The sequence below is a fragment of the Rhinopithecus roxellana genome, chromosome 12 (assembly GCF_007565055.1).
Source record: "Rhinopithecus roxellana isolate Shanxi Qingling chromosome 12, ASM756505v1, whole genome shotgun sequence".
Classification (NCBI taxonomy): domain Eukaryota; kingdom Metazoa; phylum Chordata; class Mammalia; order Primates; family Cercopithecidae; genus Rhinopithecus; species Rhinopithecus roxellana.
The window spans coordinates 15569907-15587375 of record NC_044560.1 but is presented as its reverse complement, the minus strand read 5'-3'; the positions used below and the strand labels follow the sequence as shown (position 1 = coordinate 15587375).

General features: G+C 54.6%; 1 protein-coding gene across 3 annotated transcripts in view; it reads right to left on the bottom strand.

Annotated features, from left to right (window-relative positions):
• RPS6KA1 (ribosomal protein S6 kinase A1) overlaps positions 1-14656 on the bottom strand; it is a 45675-nt gene extending 31019 nt beyond the window's left edge. Inside the window, exons 1-3 of one of the 3 annotated variants that reach the window (XM_030941928.1) lie at positions 14428-14444; positions 7472-7516; positions 903-1300 (exon numbers count right to left, since the gene is read on the bottom strand). In XM_030941928.1, the coding sequence (XP_030797788.1) occupies positions 903-962 (60 nt within the window). In that variant the 5' untranslated portion in view covers positions 963-1300; positions 7472-7516; positions 14428-14444. Of the gene's footprint in view, positions 1-902; positions 1301-7471; positions 7517-14427 lie in introns of those variants that run through there. The other 2 variants (XM_010380407.2, XM_010380406.2) reach the window with 2 other exon arrangements.
• Positions 14657-17469: the final 2813 nt, after the last annotated feature.

Sequence of the window (17469 nt, the reverse complement as noted above, 5' to 3'; positions counted from 1 at the left end):
AGGGATCCCCAGGAAGGGGTTAAGGGCGGAACTGTGGGTTCCTGCTGCTGTACCTGGGGTGGGGAAAGAGATGAGGGGATACAATCTGCAAACTCTCACCATTCAGGAGAGGACTCTGGTATTACTTACAGACCCACCTCTGAGGTCTTCCATTTCCCTAGGATTTTCCTCCTATGCCAGGACCTGAGGAGGGCCCAGATAGTGGCTGAGAGGACTATCTCCTGAGTGCAATCTGATGTCTTTGACTCTGATCATATCCTAAAAACTGTTATCCTCATTCCAGGAACAGGGAACTGAGGCTCAAAAGACAGTGACTCACCGAGGCTCAAAGCAAACAGTGGCAGAGCTAGCTTGGACCCAGGTGCCTCCCTGCTTACTGCCTGGCCTGGGGTCAGCAGGCATCAAATGCCAGGAAAGGGTGGGCAGGTAAATCAGCCAGAGCCACGTCCTGCCCACCCGTCTGCCCAAACCCCCTTCTCCTTCAGTACTAGGGTCCACCTGGGACCTCCCACTATAGGTCCTGGCCCTCGGAGACACAATCTTGTCTTCAAGGGAAGATACCTAACCCTCCCTGACAGATGGAGGAGTGGGTGGAACAGCCCCACAAAAACACCAGAAAGCCGCAGTCAAATCAGACCCGAGTGTAACCTCCTGGCGGGACAGGCGGAAAGCCTGGCTCAAAGAGGGACTGAGGGGGGGCCAAGGACACACAGCAATACCTGCACACCCCACCCTGAGATCTGAGCCTCTACCTCATCTGTCTGCCTCTGATTGAGAGCACTCCCTGGGGACAGAAGCAGGAAATCACCCAGAAACCCCAGGGGACAGAGCCACCCCCAAACCCATTCCTTGCCCAGTCACGGTGACAGACACTGCTGGAGGCAGGCGACTCCTCTGCTCACCTTTCTGGGACAGGGAACCAAGTCTCTCTCAACTCTGGGGAAATCTGCCGGGGTCTGCATGGTGGGGCTCAGGCCAGTGGCCAGAGGGCCCAGTTACTCTTCTTACTTCTGCTTTTTTTTAGCCTTCCTGGCCCAGAAGGCAGGGTCTCTGGCCCCCCTCCTTCTCACTTCCCCCTCTGCAGGGAGGAGGGGCAGAAGATGGGTCAGGCTCCTCTGCAGAGGAGGGGACACTGCAGACCCCAAGCCCATGACCCCAGGGAAGGCCCAGGGGCACACTTCTCCCTATGTCCTCTGACTCTAAGGAGGACAGACAAGAGCAGAGACAGAAGTCACAAGGCGATAAGGCGGTGACACAGTGGGCATATCAGCACCCGCAAACATCCACGTGAAGGGGGGACCTGAAAAAATGTGGGGCAAAAGTCAGCAAAGGCCACTGTCTGACTGTCCAGCCCAGAGCTTAGATACTGTGTCCTACCCCCCATAGCACCCTTCCCATGGCTAGGCCCACCCACAATGGCAGCCCAGAAAGCAGGCACCAGTGGCCCCGGTCCTGCCCTGCTCAGCTGCCCCAAAGAAGGCTGCCAGTCCCAAGCCCCAGGATGGGTAAGGTGGGCAGAAAGCCCAACCAAGGACCTCAGAGAGGTCTGAGAGGAGGAGCAGGCAGCTATGGGGCAGGCGTTGACCAGGCCCAGCCCCTTTCTACGTGGTCTCACTTCATCACTCACACCAGTACAGCACAGAAACTCTCACACACACACACACACACTCAGGCCAATGATCGGAAACCCTGTCCACAGACAACCCCTATGCAGAAACACACGCCCCCACGCACACACAGACTTTCCCTTCCCTGTCCTTGCAGAGTCTGCGGGTGGATGGCTGCTGGGAAATTGTGAAAGATGCCTTCCTCAGCCAAGCCTCTCATTGCTCTCCACCTTCCTCAGACAGGGGTTTGGAGGCTGGGGCAGCTCTCGGAGCCCCAAAGCTCACCCTCCCTACCAACCCCTGGTCCCTGAGATGCAAAGAAAGAAGGTAGAGACGTAGCTACTTTGTGGGAGGAGAGTCTTCAGACACAGGCTGAGATAAACCAAGGGGCCCAGTCCACACTAGCCTCTGTGGCCAGCAGGGTACCAGAAGGGGCAACAGGAAGGAAACAGACGTCTCAGAACTGCCTTTGCTGAAGGCTGTGTGGGCCCTGAGGCCTCTGGTGGCGGGCGGGGGGAGGACAGCCACCAGCCCACATCCCTTGGTCCCTGCCCCATCCCCCGCATAGGGACTTCCTCTTTATTTACTTCCTCCTACAGGGCAGCTGGAAGAGAAGCCCAGAGCCCCCGGGCCTGATCCCTGGTCTCCAGAGTCCCCACCCGACCAGCTGTAGCCAAGCCCACCTGCCAATCCTGGCCCTAACGGACACCAACAGCCCCTTCCCCAGCTGGCAGCATTTGCAGGGCCCTCCCAGGCGCTACCCCCTCCCTCAGGTGGGACAGATGTCCTCAGACGCATCTCCCAGCATGCCACCAGGCAGGTGAGGAGGGGTCCACAGCTCCCTGGCAGCCTTGAAGGGGAGCTGGCCTCCAACACTAGGTCAGGCCTGGCATGGAGAGATGATGGTAAGTGTGCCTCCTACTGATGGAGCAGTTACACATGCAGCTTTTTTTTTTTTTTTTTTTTTTTTTGAGACGGAGTCTCACTTTGCTACCCAGGCTGGAGTGCGGTGGTGAGATCTCAGCTCACTGCAACCTCCGTCTCCTGGGCTCAAAGTGATTCTCGTGCCTCAGCCTCCCGAGTAGCTGGGACTACAGGCACACTCCACAATGCCTGGCTAATTTTTTTGTATTTTAGTAGAGACAGGGTTTCATGTTGCCCAGGGTGGTCTCAAACTCCTAAGCTCAGGCGATCTGCCTGCCTTGGCCTCCCAAAGTGTTGGAATTACAGGTGTGAGCCACTGTGTCTGGCATTTTTTTTTTTTTTTGAGACAGAGTCTCACTCTGTTGCCCAGGCTGGAGTGCAGTGGCATAATCATGGTTCACTGCAGCCTCTTGGGCTCCCACCTTAGCCTCTGGAGTAAGATGGGAGGACAAGTGCGCACCACCACATCTGGTTAATTTTTTAAAAATATTTTGTAGAGGGCCAGGCGCAGTGGCTCATGCCTGTAATCCCAGCACTTTGGGGGGCTGAGGCAGGAGGATCAACTGAGGTCGGGAGTTCGAGACCAGCCTGACCAACATGGAGAAACCCCGTCTCTACTAAAAATACAAAATTAGCCAGGTATGGTGGCACATGCCTGTAATCCCAGCTACTGGGGAGGCTGAGGCAGGAGAATCGCTTGAACCTGGAAGGCAGAGGTTGCCGTGAGCCAAGATCGTGCCATTGCACTCCAGCCTGGGCAACAAAAGCAAAACTCCGTCTCAAAAAAAATAATAATTTTTTTTTTGTAGAGGATGGGTCTCCCTGTATTGCCCAGGCTTGTGTTGAACTCCTGGCTGGGCATAGTGGCGTGCACGTGTAGTCCCAGATACTCTGGTAGTTAAGGTAGGAGGATCACTTGAGCCTAGGAGGTCAAGGCTATAGTGAGCTGTAGTTGCACTACTGCACTCCAGCCTGGGCAACACAGGGAGGCCCTGCCTCAAAACAAAAACAAGGCCGGGCGCGGTGGCTCAAGCCTGTAATCCCAGCACTTTGGGAGGCCGAGACGGGCGGATCATGAGGTCAGGAGATCAAGACCATCCTGGCAAACACGGTGAAACCCCGTCTCTACTAAAAAATACAAAAAACTAGCCGGGCGAGGTGGCGGGCGCCTGTAGTCCCAGCTACTTGGGAGGCTGAGGCAGGAGAATGGCGTAAACCCGGGAGGCGGAGCTTGTAGTAAGCTGAGATCCGGCCACTGCACTTCAGCCTGGGCGACAGAGTGAGACTCCGTCTCAAAAAAAAAAAAAAAAAAAAACAACAAAAACAAAACCAAAAAAACCACAACTATCCTGAGACAGCCATAATCAAGGTGCTGTGGGTGCCCAAAGGTGGTGACTATCTGCCAATGGGTGAAGTCAAGAAAGACCTTCCAGAGGGGCAGCCCAGCTGGGTCCTGAGGATGAACAAGTGTTGGCCAGGCAGAAAGGAGGAAAAAAAAAGACACTCCAGGTAGAGAAAGACCTGTGTGAGCAAGGGGCTTAAGGCCAGGAGGGCAGGCAGGGTGGGATGTCAGGAAGAGATGGCCACTCACTAGCTGGGTGCTCCTGGCAAATCTGTTTCCCTGTATGAACCTTGGTATCCTCCTCTGTAAAATGAAGGTTGGAACAATATGCTCCACTCTCAGATTGTTTCTAGAAGCAAAACGGGCCACAGAGACAAGGGGATGTTGGAAACAAAATTTCTCCCAGGTTTAATTAGTCTTACTGCTGTGGGGTCTCCCCTGGGCAGGATAAAGGGACAGAGCTCAGCCACAGGGCCCCAGGTACTAGGAGAGTGGCTGGCCTTCTCTGGCCAGGCCCAGGGAAGTTCCTCCCAACACCTGAGGCTGCCCAAGCCTCCCTGAAGTCCACAGTCACATCCTGCCTAAGCTCTGGCCAGGGGAGCAGGAGGGATCCGGGAGGGATCAGGGTTTCATAAACAGGAAGAGAGGAGGGGAGGGGAGACGCTCAGCTCTCAAAATAGACCTGCAGGCGCTTCAAAGGGGTCCAGCTCCGGAGATAGCTGGGGGAGGGGGCCTGGGATGCTCAGTCCACTCCCAGGAAGGGAGGGAGGACAAATGGAGCTCCGGTGTGCCTGAGGGTACCAGATGCACCTAGGTGCTGAGGGGATCCACAGAGTTCTCACCCCGATGGCTATCCACAGTATTGCTGCTAAAACCCAAATCCCAAATCCCGCTTTCTGCCTGAAATGAATAAAATAAACAAGCATTAAACAGCAACATTGTGCCACAAGCCCTGTTAGATACTTTAATTTATATGCACCACATTCTCTTTTCCAGGTGGCCCTGAGAAATAGGCTTTATTCTCCTTTTATTTTTCAGGAGAGAACCCGAGCCTCAGCAGGGCAAGTGACTTGCCCAAGGTTACAAGGCAAATAAAAAATAGGTGCAGGATTCTGAACTCAGAATCCCTGACTCCCTTCCCTGCCTCTTTGCCACCTGGAAGGCCCAATTCTTTCTCTAGCTGCCCAAATCCTGCCTTTCGAGCCCCAACCAAATGCCAGTTCCGCAGGGAACATGGCTTGTGCCCTAGAGCCCACCCCAACTCTTCTTCCTCAGCCATTCACAGCAATGACCATGTCTCTGGTCCACACTCAGCCCTGAACTCAGATGCCATCATCTGGGTTCCCGGGGACGTGCTCATCTCATCATGCTATGGAGAGAAATGAGGGCACCTGGAAGGTGGTGGTATACGTCTCTGTCCAACATGGGGCCTGGCACAGAGCAGAGGTTCTATGTGCCCACAGCTGCGCTCTCGCCCCATCATAGCGCCTACCACACGGCTTTCCTGTCTCCACCCTCTGCCCAAAGATTGGGAGCTCCCGGAGGGTGGGGGATGTTGACTTCATTTTAGGCCCTTCCGTATACAATAGGGTGCACCGAATGTCTGATTAGGACAAAGTGGCCCATTGCCAGCTTATTTCACCACACGAAGTGATGAGGTCCGGACCACAGTTTGAGCGCCCCCTGGTGTATTAAGCCCAGAAGTGAGCATTAGGGACACTGGTGGCTGGGGCAACAGATGGATGAGCAGGTGCACAGGACTGGTCCCACTTGGGATCACAGAAAGCCAATGCTCCTCCTCTTCAGCACTCAGGGTTCTCTGGACTATGAGGAATGACCTTGAAGCCAAACAAGACTTGTCTTCGTTGCCCACCAGCTATGTGATGTTGAACCTCAATTTTGTCATCTGTAAAATGGGGATAGTAACAGTCTACCTCCAAGGATGTAGTGAGAACTAAATGTAAAGCGCCTGGTATGATGCTAGGCATAGGTTAAACTCTTTCTCTTCCTTAAGTGGCATTCGAGACTCCCTGTCCCAACCATCTCCAGCCCTGTCTCCCTTCCCACACCACGATCTTCTGCTCTAGAGCAAGAGTCATAGGCTTGGGAGCAAAAGATTACCCGCCTGGGCAAGCTCCTACCATCTCCCAGTCAGCCCCTCCAGTTCTTGAAGTGAGAAGCTGTACTCAGCACAGGTCCCTAAATGCTGCAAGCTCCTCTGCAACCCCCAGAACTTCAGCCCTGAGATCTGAACACCCTGTTTCTTCACTGGGAACCTACAGCTTCTTCATTTCGTTACTAGGCAACGAGAGGTAGCTACTGGGAGGAGATTCTGCAGACATGGGCTGAGATAAACCAAGGGGCCCAGTCCACACTATTTACTGGCCTCTGCTGGTCCAAGGTTGCCACAGCAACCCACAGAGAAGGGGGTGGGAGCCTGCTTCCCTCACCTGCCCTACCCTATCCAGCTCAGTCACCTCATCTTAGGACGCTAAGTCAAGGTAAACATCAGGACTAATTCTGAATCCATCTCAAAGGTCAAGCTTATGGCAGGTCTGGTGCTCAAGACAACCTAGGTCTGGAAGGTGGGGCCACTGGCAGGAAGCTGAGCTGAGCAATATACAAGGACATTTTCAGTGCTGGCACCAAAGCTGCCATGTGCCAGGCAGTTACTACCTCATCGTCCTTCACATTGCTCCTGTGAGATAGGCACTATTTCCCCAACTTACAGCTCAGGAAACTGAGACTCAGAAGGGAGAAGAGCTTCTGGTTAAATGGTGGGGATGGAGCCAGGACTGGAACCCAGATTTGCTCTAACACCAGAGTCCATGCTCTGTCCCTGCCTAGGCAGCTTCCAAAGACCCTCCACAGCCAGCATCTCCTGTGACCTCACAGCCTCCCTGTGAAGGGGATGTGGTCTTTTCCAATATAGAGATGAGAAAGCCAAGGCCCAGAGTGTACAGGGAACCTCCCCAAGGTCACACACTGTCACCTAGTCCCTGGTGCTTTTGGCAACACACAAAACCTGCAACAGGGGGTAGGGAGCTACAGGAAGAGGCCCAGGGGAAGCAGAGATAGCAGGGGCGAGGGAATGAGCCCCAGATTGGAAGTGGAGGCCCTAAGAAATGCCATGAGTGCCACATGCCAGGCAACGGGACTGGTTAGCCCTGAGAAGCCACCAGCACCCCCTTTCCAGCTCACGTGCCCAGATGCTCACTTCTAGGCTTTTGACAAGCACAGCTCTACCAAAAGGAGCAGCACAGCTGGCCTGAGCCCCTCCCATCACTCCTTAGAGCCAGCATGAATTCCATGAGTAAATAAACCACAGGCACATCCTGGCCTGGGTAACAGGTAACCAGAGCCCTGACCTGGATTCTGCTCCTGACCCTTTCTGGGCCACAGTTGCCTCACCTACAAAATAGGAAGGTTGGAACAAGTGATTTCTATGCCCAAGGTTGCCACAAGGATTCGGTGGGCCCTGAGAAGGATGGTTGAGCTGGGCAAAGGGGCTAGAGGCTGGGGCCCTCAACCTCCTCCAAGGCCATGCAAACAGGACCCTCCACAGCCCCTCGCCCAGGGTGCTGGCCCTGGTCCTCACCTTGGATGGCTGAAGTCCAGCTTCTTCCCCTGAGGTCTGTCCATTCTGGAAAAAAGAAAGGAGATTGGGGGAGCACTGTCAGAACTTACACGCTTGGGAGAAAGACTCCGTGGGGCACCCCCACCCTTAGCTGCTCCCAATAGCCATGGAGGCCATGGTGGTGGGGCAGGAGTCCTGGGTGGGTCCCTCCACCTCCACTTTCACGGGGAGGGCACAGAGACCAAGGATTGTGGCAATGGCCCCTCATGACTCAGGCAGAACATTCCCAGGGGTCAGCATTCTCACCCTCATGCTGTCTGCCTGGCAAACACTTCATCTCTGAAGACTTAGTTCAAATGTCACCTCCGCCCAGGGAGAAAGGAAGGGTCATGTGTGGCTTCCAGCTCTACCAGATACAAACCTTGTACAAACTAGTCAACTGTGAGAGGACTCAGTTTCCCCATCTGTAACATGGGGTGGGGTAGTTACACTGACTTCCCAGAGTTGCTGCAAGGGTGGAAGGAGACAAAGTCTGGGAAAGTGTGCAACCCAGAGATGGTGGCTACTATCCCTGCCCTGCCCCACTCTAGGACCCCTCCCCTGACCTTGCCAGGCAGAATGACTGCTGCCTCCACTTCAGCCTTCGTTGTAGCACTTGTCACACTGCAGAGGCTATTTACACACAGGCCTGCTCTTCCTAATAAACGGGGAGTCCCGGGAGGGCAGAGATGAGGGCTTGGTGCTAACAGCTGCTCTCTTCCAAGCCTCTGCCACATGGCAGGCAGTGGGCTCAGTGCCTCGCACCTGTGGCATCATTTTCTTTCTTTTTTTTTTTTAAGACAGAGTTTTGCTCTGTTGCTCAGGTTGGAGTGCAGTGGTGCAATCTCGGCTCACTGCAACCTCTGCCTCCGGGTTCAAGTGATCCTCCTGCCTCAGCCTCCCAAGTAACTGGGATTACAGGCATGTGCCACCATGTCTGGCTTTAAAAATACAATTTTTGTATTTTTTTTTTAGTAGAGATGGGGTTTCACCATGTTGTCCAGGCTGGTCTCAAACTCCTGACCTCAGGTGATCTGCCCGCCTCAGCCTCCCAAAGTGCTGGGATTACAGGCATGAGCCACTGCGCCTGGGCCCTGTGGCACCATTTAATCCTCACGACAGCCCTGGGAAGTAGGCCCTGGCCCCATTTGGCAGAGAAGGAAACTGAGGCTCTGAGGGTACCTAGTGATGATGCCTATAGTCACACAACTCGTGAGTGGGGATTAAAAATCTGGTCCCAAATCTAGGAGGTGCTCAAAAGGTCAGCTGAATAACAGCCCAGAGCCCAGAGCCCCTCTCTGGTCAGTCTTGCCTTTTCCAGCCCCCAGACTTCACTCTCAGGTGGTTATTAAATGGGGTGGGTGTGTCAAACCCAGCCCATCTGTTTCCTGTGTGATGTGAGGTGAGTAACCTACCCTATCTAGGTGTTTGGAAGCTTGAAGAAATCGCCCCACCCCTCCTGGAACAGGGAGAGTGTGGTGAGGCAGACAGGAGGTTCCCAACGGCTAGGAAGGCCTGCTCTAGAACAGGTCTGGATCTGGACTTTGGAGCCAGGAGCTGGTTCCATGGGGCAGCTGTAGCCCTGCTTGGCAGTAGCAGGCACAGCTGTGCTCTACCCATTACATAATCTCCCTGCCCCTGGAACAGCTCCCCATTGCTACTCCCAGGACATCCTGCCCCCTGAGCCCCTTTAATGCCCCTAATCTCTCCCCAGGGGCCAAATGTTCTACAGGCCCCTCCACACACACATCCATACACACACTGTCATCTCTCAGCAGCCTGGGGAGAAGGGATGGGTTGGCCAGGGCCCAGGGGCTGGGCTGGGGTAGGGATGCTTTTGTAGACTGAGCCCCACTTCACCCGGCATTCTAGACTCTTGACATAATTCCTGCAAATGATCAGAACAGCCTACCCAGCAGCTCCCTGCCCCATGGCCTTCCCCACTCCAAACCCTCATTATTCCTAAAATTAAGTGCAACTACTGCACTCAACTCACTCAGTCAAGATTTGCTGAGAATCTGCTATGTACCAGGCCCCAAACCCCTCCATGGCCTCCACTGACTGTAGATTCAAGTCCCAGCTCCTTAGCATAGAATTCGAGGCCATCATCTTCAACTGCCCAGCACAATAACTAGGAATGTAGGTTTTGCAACCTGACCTTATGGGTTCAAATTCTGGCTTCTACCACCTGCATGACCCCTAGAAGGTTAGTTCATTTATGGGGGCTTCAGTTTCCTCATCTGTGAAATGAGGATCAAAGTAACATACCTCATTGGTGGCTCCAAGAAGTAAATATAATGCCTATAAATATATATACCTGGCATGTAAGTGGCCTACAAACAACAGCCATTCTTATCATTGGGCCCTATTTTTGAGCTAAACTGAACAACTGGAGACCCTGAAAACAGTCTATTTTATATCCCCAGCATTTGTATGGTGGCTCCCTCTACCAAGAAAGCCTTTCCTGCCTTGTCACCTTGACAAACTCCTGGTCTTTTATCAGGACTGAATTCAAATGTCACCCCTGTCCACACAGCCTCATGTTCTTTCCTCCCTCCTCTCTACCCTCATAGCACCAAGCACGCTGCAGGTTAACTCGGGAAGGGGCCATGGCTTGTCCATCATCAACTCCTTGGCACCCAGCCAGAGTCCAGCATATAGTTTATCCAATGAAAGTTCAACCCAGCAAAGAGAGCAAGGAGGCCAGAGCAGGTTCTATTACTCCTATTTTTCAGATAAGGCTCAGAGAGTTAAGGGACTCACCCGAGGTCCCTCAGCAGGCAGGTGGGAGACACGTGACCATAACCCAAAGTCATGTGTCTGCAAGTCTACTGAGGGAGGGGACGAAGGGGTAGGTGTACTCAGAGGTATGGGCTTCTTGAGCAGTGGCCTGGATGATTTAGGGACCCCCCCCGCAAGGCAGTCTGGCTGCCTCTACTCCCTGTATCTCTGGCTTGGGTGTCATTCTCACGAAACGCCAAACCTGTAAGAGTAGGGAAACAGGCAGCCCTGGAGAACAGACTGGTAGGGGGGTCAGGGGAGTTGCAGGGTGCCAGCTTCCCACTCAGAGCCTGCGTCCTGGGTCATCTGCCCCTCTGGCCTGACTGCTGCATAGGATCCTTGAAAGAACACAGCTATGCAGCCACAAAGATACAGCCACTAATCCTAGCTCTGCCAGCCACTTATTCCGTCCTTGGGTCTGTCATATCACTTTTTATTTTTATTTCATTTTTAGAGACAGTTTTGCTCTTTTGCCCAGGCTGGAGTGCAGTGGTGCAATCTCAGCTCACTGCAACCTCTGCCCCCTCGGATTCAAGCAATTCTCCTGCCTCAGCCTCCCAAGTAGCTGGGATTATAGGCCGCACCACCATGCACGGCTAATTTTTGTATTTTTAGTAGAGGCGGGGTTTTGCCATGTTGGCCTAGCTGGTCTCAAACTCCTGACCTCAGGTGATCCACCCGCCTCAGACTCCCAAAGTGCTAGGATTACAGGCGTGAGCCACCACGTGTGGCCTCATATCACTTTTTAAAGTCTCAGTTTCGGCTGTGCGCACTGGCTCATGCCTGCAATCCCAGCACTTTGGGAGGCCGAGGCAGACGGATCACGAGGTCAGGAGATGGAGACCATCCTGGCCAACATGGTGAAACCCCAACTCTACTAAAAATACAAAAATTAGCTGGGTATGGTGATGCGGGCCTGTAGTCCCAGGTACTCAGGAGGCTGAGGCAGGAGAATCGCTTGAACCCAGGAGGTGGAGGTTGCAGTGAACCGAGATCGCACCACTGCACTCCAGCCTGGCAACGGAGCAAGACTCTATCTCAAAAAAAAATAAAATAAATAAAGTCTCAGTTTCCTTATCTGTATCATGAGGGCAGGTGTGCCTTGCTAACATCTGCACTTTGTTGTTTGAAATAGTACTTATCAACTAAGTGCTAAATAAATGACTGAATGGGGACAATGGTGCTGACCTTGCAAAGTACTGAATGAAGGGCCTTGTCTTAGGAGTCCTTTGGCCTCTTAGAGGTTGGAGACCCACCCTCCTCCCTCTTCCTCAGAGAGCACTGCTCATGAGGGCAGATGCCTAGGGCCCCAGACCACTGCCCCCAGTTCCAAGATGTCAGAAATGGGTTCCAACCAGCATCCTTCCTTCCCACCCAAGCAGCTCTGTCTTGGAAAGAGGGGCCCAGGGCAGCGTCTGGAGAAGCTGGGCAGCAGATGGAGAAGGACAGCACGTGCCCCACAGGCAGGAAGCAGCCCCAGGAGCTGGGTTCTGAGCCCAGCATTGGCAGCCCTGCTCACTGCTGGAGGCTGGGGGCCAGGTGCCAGGGCTGGCTGGCACTGCCAGCCCTCGGCAAAGACTGGACAAGGGCCCTACAGGATAAGGAGAGTCTGCCAACATCCGGAGCCTCTCTTGGAGCACCTTCTACCTGGGCTAGTGTGGCTCCAGCCCTTCCCCATCCCTGAGCCTCTCTCCTACTTAGTGGAAGAGAGAGAGATCTTGGTTGTGATCCTGGCTCTGATATTAACGCATCAGCCTGAGTTCAGTTGTCCCATCTGAAAATGGGGGTAATAATCCCTACCTTGAGAAGCTGTGGTGAGAATTAAAGTGGGGTGACATTCGTAAGGCAGAATGGGTGGCACATAGTAAAGCTCTGTACGTGGCAGAACTGGGCCTAGGGACAAGGCTACTACTGCTTTCAACAGGGCTAAGCGAAGCCCAGGCAGAATCCTCACCCACACTTCCCATAGATTACTCCACCTGGGCTGCACCCTGGGCCAGGCCCTGCCTCCCAGCGGCCCATTTTCAGCAGCACTATGGGAGGGCAGAGCAGTCCAGACCCTAGGTCCCTGTGAAAAGCCCCCCACCAGCCCCTCACTTGCCTCCTTCCTGGCTAGGAGCTGCCAGCAGCGGTGGTGCCTGTACCTGCAGGTCAGGCGGCTGTATCGCTTACAAGTCACCTGGGCTAAGAACAGCGAGGCCCTGTTCTCCAGTGAGAACAGCCCAACCTGCACCGTGGCTGCCCTGTGGCTCCTGTTACCCAAACAACAACACCCAGTCGCCTGACACCTCCAGGAGTGGGGGAGGGGGGGGGACCAGACAACAGTACCCAACACTCTGCACCCTCTCAGGCCCAGGAAGTGGAGGCTAGAACCTAGCACTTGCCACTGGAGAAGCAGAGGCCCAGACAGGCTGAGGACTGACTGAGGATCACACAGTGTTTCTGGAGCAAAACTCCTGAGGAAATCGCGTCCCCCTGTCCCACGAATCCCAGGAAGTCCGCTGGTCTTCGCTTCTCACAGACCTCAGGTGTTACAGAACTCAAAACTGAGATAGTTTCCCAGTTAAATCTAGCCCCTTGGGAAGCTGGCCCCTGCCTCAGGATTCCCTAAAGAAGAGCAGGAAGTGGTGCCCCAGACCAAGGATCGAGCTCCTGGGTGTCCACCCTCCCTAACAGCATAGTCTCTCCCCAGCCTTTCCCAGCCCTACCTTCCCCTTTGGAGGCCTGGTCCCGGGGCGTGCCTGGGCAAAGGAATCCACCTCTGAGCACCACCCCCAGGACCTTGTGCCCCAGTCCTAGTAGGGGGTGGCAGTACAGGGGCTGCAGAGGGCAGTGTTCCTCACCTCAGAGGGTGAGTCAGCGAGTGAACCTCTGAGCAGCCTAGCAGTGCCTGTAAAATCCCCATGGCAGGAATCCCAGAGCAATTTACTCCAAATTGCGCCTTCAGGTTGGTTACCTAATCCTGCCGCGCCCACCCTCCAATAGCCAGTGTCGGCCATCCCTTTAAAGGGGCAGCACACCCTGGGGGCTGGGGACCCTGGGTGCTCACCCTGATCTTAGCCTGTGGTCCTGAGAGGCAGGACACTTGGTGGCTGCCCTAGGTAAGAGAGGGCAGAAGAGGGGACTGAGGCAGGGTCTCCAGGCCCAAGCTGGAAGAAAGTCATCTCAGATCCTGGGCTCAAATGAGGCCTCCATTCCCTCCCTGCACACCCGCAACAACCACCTGGGAAGGAGAGTATCACCTGCTTCCTTCCCAGCAAGAGGTTAAGGAGGAAGTTTTCCACCAGCTCGTTCCGGAGCTTGACCTTGACCCTGGGGTCAAAAGGCACAGGAAGAGGTGGACTTCTGCACGCTTAGTGACTGGAGCCACAGAGTCCTCAAGGGAGGACAGGAGCTGCTTCTGGGAGAGGAGCTAAGTTGTCTGGGGAGTCTGGGCTGGCAGAAGCCAAACTCCCCAAGGGCCCAGCCCTTCCTACCGGAAGGGGCATAAGAAGGGAGGCAGGCACCAAGGTCCCCCCACGCCCTGCCAGGAATCATCTTCACAAGGTCTAAGGGCTCTTTCCCACTCTCTTCTCCACAGCCCAGGGTAGGGAACACAGGTGTCCTCTGGCCCTAGCCTCAGGGCAAAGAAAATCAGGAGTTCCAGCCCCAGAAGGGTGGTGCCATCCCACACTCCACAACCGCCAGGGGTCAAGAGGGGAAATCCTTCTAGGCTCAGCGGCGATGAAGCCAGAAGCAGGGCTATTGGCGGAAGGCCCTGGAAGAAGTAGGGGGTCCCATAACCCCTGTCTCTGATAGAATCCCAGACATCTGGCACTGAAGATCTCCCCGTCTGTACTAATGGAGGAAGCTCCGACAGCTCTGGACAGATGCCGGGACGGTCCTAGGTGTGAGGTGAAGGCGGCCAGATCTCAGCGCCCCATAGGATCCCCTCTCCTGGCTATGGCGGGGAGGTAGTCGGCGCTTGGCGGAACTGTCCCTCGCACACGAACACCCGGGGCATAGGGGGGTGGAGCCGGACAGTGGGCAAGAGATCGGAGGGCACTCGTGCCCTCGCGGGCGCCCGCCGGGCTACAGCGGCGCTTCGGGCCGCCCCGCCCCTGTGAGGATCCGGGCTCGCCGGCCGCGGGCGCCCGTCCCCCGCCCAGCTCACTCACCTCCGGGTCCAGCGGCACTAGCTCCATGAGCGGCCAGGGCTCCTTGAGCTGGGCGAGCGGCATCGCGCCGCCGCCGGGCCACCCGCGCTCCTCTGGCGGCCCCGGCTGCGCCGCCTCCCGGGTCCAGGGGGTCCCTGGCTCTGCGACCCGAACCGCCGCGCCCCCCCGAGCCCCTCGCGCTCTGGCTGGGCCGTCCGCCGCCGCCGCCGCGGCACTAGCACTTCAGCTCCCTCCGTCACCCGGCGCCGCCGCGCCCATTGGCTACCTGCGCGGGGGCGGAGCCGGAGAAGCCCCGCCCCAGCCCCCGCGGCGCGGCATTCCCAGCGCGGACCCCCGCCCCCGCCGCGCCCCGAGGGCCGGCCGGGTCCCCGCCGCAAGCCCCCGGCCCGCGCTCGGCTCAGCCCGAGAGGCCCTGCTGGCTTCTTCCCTCCCAGCGCTGTTCCCCTGGACATACCACACCAGGGCCACCGTTCTCCCCCGCTTAGCTCATTTGGAATCCCAGCCCAGATGTTCCTTCTCCTTCCAACGGGAGGGAAGCACCCTATCCCCACCCCCCGCACACACATTCACACTGGGTTCCTGGGCCTGATCTGGGCTGAGGCTTGGAAGGAGCCTGGGACCTGCTCCCCTTAGGCCCTCAACTCACCAGGCCCTAGAGATCCCCTGTCCTCTACTAATTTCTACCCCACACTGAAGCTAACACTGTGAATCTCCGGGCGATCTCAGTGCCCCAGGCCCAGATGGGCATCAGCAGTTGTTACCACAATCAGGACCCACAGCGCCACCATAGAGGGATTGTTTGATTGACTGATTTTACATATTGTATATAAATATTACATCTATAAATAAATATATATATACATATATATGTATGTATGTGTGTATATAGTGAGAGAGAAAGAGACATGAAGTTTCGCTGTGTTACCTAGGCTGGTCTCTGACTCCTGGGCTCAAGCGATCCTCCTGCCTCGGCCTCCCAAAGTGCTGGGATTACAGGCGAGAGCTACTGCGCCCCGCCAAGAGTGATTTCTTAATATGCGTTTTTGCAATCTGTGCTCTGCCCTATGTAGGGAGTCCTTTCAGGCCAGATCTCCCTGGAGTCACCTGCAGCCCCAGCTCTGGACTGGTTTAGGTTTGCGACTCTCTGAGGAGGGACCAGGCTCCCAGGATGAACTGTGGCTTGGTGGGACTCGGAGTGAAAGGCCAGGAAACTGGTTCCCCCAGAGAGATTCAGCCTCCACCTAAAGAGCCTTAGGGGTCCGGGTGTGGTGAGATGTATTTACGTGTGAGGAGTGAGCTTGCTGGAGGGACAAGCTTGCTGGTTTAGCACGCAGGAAGACTGGTCAGTTATCTGCAAAGCTGTTCTAAGGCAGGGGGATGGGAAGGAATGTTTATCAAAAGCTTCCTGCGAGCCATGTGATTTCCTTGAGTGATTACCACCACCTAGTTTACAAATCATGAAACAGGCTCAGAAAGATGAAGTGACTTACCCAAGGTCACACAAGAAGTTGAGAACAGACTAGGGCTTAAAAAAATCAGTGTCACGCCTGTAATCCCAGCACTTTGGGAGGCCGAGACTGGCGGATCGCGAGGTCAGGAGATCTAAACCATCCTGGCTAACATGGTGAAACCCCGTCCCTACTAAAAATACAAAAAATTAGTCAGGCGTGGTGGCGGGCACCTATAGTTCCAGCTACTTGGGAGGCGTAGGCAGAAGAATGGCGTGAACCCGGGAGGCGGAGCTTGCAGTGAACCCAGATAGTGCCGCTGCACTCCAGCCTGGGCGACAGAGCGAGACTCCATCACACACACACACACACAAATCAAAGTGGATAAGGATTTCTCCAGAATTCACATGCTCCCCCTTTTCCATAGCTTTCCCAGGGTAGGACCTCAGCTGTTGAACTGAATTTTGAGTGGAAAGGACTTTGGAACCCAACAAATCTGGGTTTGACTTCCAGCTCTGCTACCTTCTTAATATTGGGAAACTCATTTTACGGCTCTAAACCTCAATTTCTCCATCTGTAAAACGGGAATTATAATCTCAATCTTTCAGGTATATAGGACAAGATTCATTTTAATTCAATAAATTATTTACAGCTATATATTTTTTATTTGTTTTTTAGAGACACGGTCTCGCTCTGTTGCCCAGGCTACAGTGCAGTGGTAAGATCATAGCTCACTGCAGCCTTGAACTTCTGGGCTCAAGCGATCCTCCTACCTCCCACAAGTAGCTGGCATTTCAGGTGTGTGCCACCATGCTCAGCTAATTTTTTTTTTTCTTTTATTTTGAGACAGAGTCTCGCTCTGTCACCCAAGCTGGAGTGCAGTGGCTCAATCTCGGCTCACTGCAACCTCCACCTCCCAGGTTCAAGCAATTCTCCTGCCTCAGCCTTCCGAGTAGCTGGGACTACAGGTGCGTGCCACCACGCTCGGCTAACATTTTGTATTTTCAGTAGAGACGGGGTTTCACTGTATTAGCTGGGATGGTCTCAATCTCCTGACCTCATGGTCCTCCCGCCTTGGCCTCCCAAAGTGCTGGGATTACAGGCGTGAGCCACTGCACCAGGCCCCCAGCTAATTTTCTATATGTTTTGTTTTTGTAGAGATGGAATCTCACTATCTTGCCCAGGCTGGTCTTAAACTCCTGGCCTCAAGCGATCCTCCGGCCTCCCAAAATGCTGGAATTACAGCCACCACACCTGGTTTATTTATGGCTATATATTACACACTAGACCCTCTTTCTGAGAATGTATTGTAAGCCAAGCCTTCTTTTTATTATTATTATTTTTATTTTGAGATGGAGTCTCACTCTGTCGCCCAGGCTGGAGTGCAGTGCAGTGGCCTGATCTTGGCTCACTGTAACCTCTGCCTCCCGGGTTCAAACAATTCTCCTGCCTCAGCCTCCCAAGTAGCAGGGACTATAGGCATGTGCCACCACACCTGGCTAATTTTATGTATATATTTTTTAGTAGAGACAAGGTTTCACCATGTTTGTCAGTATGGTCTCGATCTCCTGACCTCGTGATCTGCTCGCCTCGG